The sequence below is a fragment of the Cotesia glomerata genome, linkage group LG4 (genome assembly GCF_020080835.1).
Source record: "Cotesia glomerata isolate CgM1 linkage group LG4, MPM_Cglom_v2.3, whole genome shotgun sequence".
NCBI classification, from domain to species: domain Eukaryota; kingdom Metazoa; phylum Arthropoda; class Insecta; order Hymenoptera; family Braconidae; genus Cotesia; species Cotesia glomerata.
In genome coordinates this window covers 26,564,049-26,569,799 of record NC_058161.1, presented here as the reverse complement: position 1 = coordinate 26,569,799, position 5,751 = coordinate 26,564,049, and the positions used below count along the sequence as shown (strand labels likewise).

The 5,751-nt window shown below is 30.2% G+C and overlaps 1 protein-coding gene across 1 annotated transcript; it reads left to right on the top strand.

Moving 5' to 3' along the window:
- The first annotated feature begins 1,173 nt into the window (after positions 1 to 1,173).
- On the top strand, positions 1,174 to 2,520 carry LOC123262499. The gene is made up of 2 exons (XM_044724743.1): positions 1,174 to 1,832; positions 2,237 to 2,520. The coding sequence occupies exons 1-2, from the start codon at positions 1,322 to 1,324 to the stop codon at positions 2,254 to 2,256; spliced, it is 531 nt and encodes a 176-aa protein (XP_044580678.1). The 5' UTR covers positions 1,174 to 1,321; the 3' UTR covers positions 2,257 to 2,520.
- The last annotated feature ends 3,231 nt before the right edge of the window (positions 2,521 to 5,751 follow it).

The window sequence follows — 5,751 nt, the reverse complement described above, 5'->3', positions numbered from 1 at the left end:
CATACTGTTTATCAAGTCTCTCCCCTAAATTGAGTATCTCCCCTGGTTTCAAATAAAATAAGATCAAATTAATAAATTGACTGACCGCCTTGCAGACACGTTTAGAATGATTGTTTTGATCGAAACATTATAAAATTGAATTAAATTTTCAAATTTTTTATTGTGCCGCGTTTTATCAATAAGCGATTTACGTCTTAACTGAGAATGACCCATATATATATATATATATATATATACATATATATATATATATATATATATATATATATATATATATATATATATATATTGGGGTGATTTTTTTTTTTACTTTATTTTTTTTTTTTCGGTCCCATTGTAAATTCTTGTTGGAAATACCCAAAAAAAAATTCCCTGAAAGTTTGAGCTCTTAATATTAATTAACGTCCTCGACCAAGGCATGTGAATATTTCCCATTGAAAATACACAAAAACTTTGATTTTTAATTTTTGAATTTCTAAAGCCCAGCGGCATTTCATGGGATCACTTTGATCGAAGATGGTTTTTTCTTAGAATTGAACGCTCTACAAAAGTGCCCATTGCCGCAAAGTCGTAACTCACACTGGCGAGGCAGTACGGGCCACTGAACCTGATTTTTTCATAAAATTGGCGTTTTTTCGCATTTATCTCGTAAATATCAAGAGCTACGGAAAAAATGTAAATGACAAGCTTGTAGAGAATTCAATTTCCAACAAAAAAAGTCCTATAGACCAAATCGCTAAGATCAATATTAAGCGAGATATTAAGCCTTGAATATATTTTTTCGTGAAATTTTGGCCGATCATTGATTTAAACTTATTAATATCTTGTTTACTTTCTCTGTTTTTCATATTTTTTCTTCAATATATTTTTTCAAGGCTAGAAAACTGAAGCAAAATTAATAATCTACAATATTTAACCTTTAATGATAATAAACATTTAATCAAACTCTTTTCTTTTTGTTTCTTCTCCGTCAGTAGGTACTGAATAATCTAATGGCAACGTTGCGATGTAACTAACATCGCGGTGATTCCCCCACCAGTTGATCAACAACGTTTGACAAAAAGTACGCGACCAGCGAAAGCTCAGTCATTGTCCGCAAATCGAAAGCCTCTCTCCTCTCCAAAAATCCCCTCTTTTACGTAACCTTGAATTAGTTTAATAAATCACCCGCCTAATTGCAGCGCTTTCTTTGTTCTTTATTGTGTGATACTAATGCCGCAAATATCGAGAACAAAGCTCAGTGAACACTGAATGTACTCGCGTCGCATTTGTATGCTTTACGTTGCGTTACATTTTTCTATCATTTTTATTCTTGTCAAAGATGTCTGAACAAATCGGAAATAGAGTTTATAATTATTTAATTGGATTTGAAATTCATAATATTAATAATATTAAGTTACCTTCGTGTAGGGATGTATTGAATCTCTTTATGTACAAACGTCAATCCTTAAAATTAAGTATACGAACAAGTGCTAGTAGTGTGATCAGTGATACGAATGCTATTTGGGCTAATCTTTTGATTCCAACTTCTCGACCTCAGCACAGTATTAAAAACTATGACTACATGAAACTGAAGAATCATCGAAGTCGTGCAAAGACATCGAAAAGACAACGAACAAATGTGGAACAGTTTAGCAAACGTCTTGATAAATTATTTGACATTGCAAATTGTGCTGCACTAAAAAATTTACCGAAAAATTTGCAGCAATTTTTGACAGATTGTCGTAAAGGAAATAGAAATATCCATCTACCAGCAATTGACGTTATACCAGAAGAAACTTCTGGAAATCTGTATGCGATGGAAGTAGAAACTCCCAATAATGAGGAAATTGGTTAGTTCTAATATTATAATAGTTTTGTTACCTTCATATCATATGACATTGCAAGCCAAACAAATTCACTCAACCAAGTATTTATTAACTGTTAATAAATATTTGTTATCTATTAATAAATATTTAATAAATATTATTAAATGTACTTTTCTCCCTAATAAATATTTATTTAATGTTAAAAAATATTTATTAAATTAAATTATTATCTTCAAATAAATCAAATTATTAATAGTAAATAAATCCTTTTATCAGTGTAGTTATTTTGCATACTTCGATATAACTCGAATTTTTAAGTGATTTAGTTTTATAAATTTTGCCTTTTTAAATAATATTTTTTACTTTAAAATTCTGAAAATATCTTCTTTTCTGGCCGCAGTTATTAAATTTTTCTTATTTTTTGTTAGAATCATCATCCGAGAAATGATTACAAGGAGTTTTTGGAGCTGAGCTGTATCTTTTTGGGTGGTATCAAAAGTCATAGAGCCGAATTTAAAGCACCTAGTGCTTTTCATCACGCACGGTGGTTATCGAAAGCTCTCTATTGCTTGAAAATATATATGTTTAGAAACCAGTTTAAAATGGGAGCAAACGAAAAAAAAATTTTGCAGAAAATATGTGTTTTCATCGTAATATTTTATGTAAAAATATGGTTTACTGCTCCTAATGCAATAAATGCTCCAAACTCGGATTTGCAATTAGTAAAAGATCTTATTGACTACAGAAAAATACATCCAGAAATTGCAAATGCAGCACTCGATAAATTGTCTCGGCATTTGTGGTACTTACACGAAAATCTTGCTTGTTTAGCTCTTTTTGATGAAACTGTGTCAGTAGAAGAAAAAGTAAAGATCGTACAAAAAATAAATTCCCAGGTAGCGGTCAAAAAGCCTAATAAACGTTTATCAGTCGCTTATGAAGGAATAACGTCGTTATATGAGAAAAACATAAGCGATTTTGTTAATCCAAACTCGTTGTTTATTTTTGAGCAATTTGAGCTCCCCTATGAATTTTTGCATACAGATCCAAGTTTGTGGGAATCAAATCTTGAGTATAAACGATGTTATGATACATTCAAAAAGTTAAAAGTAGTAAACGATACTGCGGAAAGAGGAGTAGCGCTAGCCGAAAGTTTTAATGAAGTATTGACTTATAACGAAGATGAAAGACAAATAATTTTTCAAACTGTTCAGCACCATCGATCTCAATACACATCGTGTAAAAAATCACAATATATTGACAATGAATTAATCTAACAATTCATTTTTCTGCTTTCAATAATAATTAATTGGTATTGTTGTTTTTATTTTTATTAAATACTTATTTTTGTTAATATAATTCGAACTATTATAATTTAATAAACTGTTAATAATATATAAATTATTTAAGTGTAATTGAATTCATAAGTTTTATGCAGAAACTCGTAAATCCATTATTTATTAAAGATTCTTAAGATATAAGCTTTTATAATGTAAGATACTTATTATATCCTGTTTTTTTAGCCTTAAAAAAATATATTGAAGAAAAAATATAAAAAACAGAGAAAGTAAACAAGATATTAATAAGTTTAAATCAATGATCGGCCAAAATTTCACGAAAAAATATATTCAAGGCTTAATATCTCGCTTAATATTGATCTTAGCGATTTGGTCTATAGGACTTTTTTTGTTGGAAATTGAATTCTCTACAAGCTTGTCATTTACATTTTTTCCGTAGCTCTTGATATTTACGAGATAAATGCGAAAAAACGCCAATTTTATGAAAAAATCAGGTTCAGTGGCCCGTACTGCCTCGCCAGTGTGAGTTACGACTTTGCGGCAATGGGCACTTTTGTAGAGCGTTCAATTCTAAGAAAAAACCATCTTCGATCAAAGTGATCCCATGAAATGCCGCTGGGCTTTAGAAATTCAAAAATTAAAAATCAAAGTTTTTGTGTATTTTCAATGGGAAATATTCACATGCCTTGGTCGAGGACGTTAATTAATATTAAGAGCTCAAACTTTCAGGGAATTTTTTTTTGGGTATTTCCAACAAGAATTCACGATGGGACCGAAAAAAAAAAAATAAAGTAAAAAAAAAATCACCCTAGACAATATATTAGGGTGGCCCAAAAAAACCGACTATTTTTTTTTGACTCTCGAGTGAAAAATGTTAGTTTTTGATGTTTTAAGAGCTCTCTTCAAAGGACAGCTTAAAAAAAAATTTTTAAGATGTCGCTCCAAATTTTTTTAAATTTCAAAAATCGTCAAAAATATAATTTTTTTTTTAATTTTTTTCTCGTTACGGTATAATTTTATAGACTAAAAAAAAATAAGTTTCTGAAAGTTTCAGTTCAAAATTTGAATTTTGAAAGGTCGCTCATAATTTTTTTCAATTTATTATTGCATTAGTTTAAATTTTTTCGAGCGACCTTTTACTATTCAAATTAAAATTCCATGCATTTTTTTTTTTTATTTAGTACAATAATCGATAAAAATACATCACGAGATGAACTAAAAATCAAGCACAACATAGACAATATAATTTTTTTTTAATTTAATAATTTTATTTAATCAACTGCCAGGCGTGGGTTCGAATCCCAAGCTGGTCTTAGAAACCAGCTTGGTTGAGATTTGACCTTGCCGCGTAGGTTAAGATTTTTTCAAACCAAAAAGACCCCAACTTACCACTTCCAACACTTAAAGTCGGCGATATAACTAATTAAAGAAAAAAAAAAAAATTATGAGCGACCTTTCAAAATTTAAATTTTGAACTGAAGCTTTCAGAAACTTATTTTTTTTTGGTCTATAAAATTATACCATAACGAGAAAAAAAATTAAAAAAAAAAAATTCGATTTTTGACGATTTTTGAAATTTTAAAAAATTTGGAGTGACCTCTTAAAAATTTTTTTTTGAGCTGTCCTTTGGTAAGGGCTCTTAAAACATCAAAAACTAACATTTTTTCACTCGAGACTCAAAAAAAAAAAATTAGGAAAACGGTTGACCTAAAGGCCATCTCTGCAACTTCCCGCTACCTCCATACCTAAGTGCTCAAGAATTCACTTATTTTTTAAGCTCTTCGAGCTCAAAAATATAATTTATGTGTAATTTTGAGCTCTGAGAGCTCAAATAAATCGCTGTTCTGTGCTTTTGAGCTCTTCGAGCTCAAAAGGCTAATGGAAGTTTTATAGAACACTATTTTTTGAATTTTCAAACCACAATAACTTTTAAACTGATCAGACTAAAAATTTCATAGAAATTCTGAAAAAATAATTTTTTTCAATTTTTTTCGACAACGATATCTCACGAACAAATTAACCGATTTTGACCGGGCTGGTGGTAATCAACGTAGTTTTTTGAGGTTAAGAGCTGATTAGTTTTTGAAATTGATCGGTTTAGCTGTTTAAAAGATATTTCAAAAAAACGAATTTTTAGAAATTTTATTTTTGAGATTTCTAAAAATTTATCTACTAAAATTCTGTAAATTAGTATCATAATTCTAGGGGCAAAGGAACTCTTCAAAACGCCGCATATTTCGATCGAATCGGATGATCCGTTCAAAAGTTATGAGAGATTTACACACACACACACACACACACACACACACACACACACACACACACACACACACACACATACAGACACGGTGACATCACCGCGGAAATAGTCAGGAAAGCTTCCTAGGACCTCAAAACGTCGAGATCTGATGAAAACTCGATTTTCGAAAAACGGGGTAAAAACAATAACTTCCCGATTTTTGAAAATTTTCAATTTTCTTAGCGGGAAGTTAAAAATAGTCGGTTTTTTTGCGCCACCCTACTATATATGGAGCAATATACAGCCATGCAGGATTACATATAGTTCCATATACAATTATATATTAGTTATTTATGTACCTTGGGCGAGCCACGCGCAAATACGGTCGTAATGATAAATATTTTCA

Coding starts and splice junctions, on each gene's coding strand:
- LOC123262499 (XM_044724743.1), top strand. CDS start 1,322: ATGTCTGAACAAATCGGAAATAGAGTTTATAATTATTTAATTGGATTT. Junction 1,833..2,236: donor TCCCAATAATGAGGAAATTG/GTTAGTTCTAAT, acceptor ATTTTTTGTTAG/AATCATCATCCGAGAAATGA.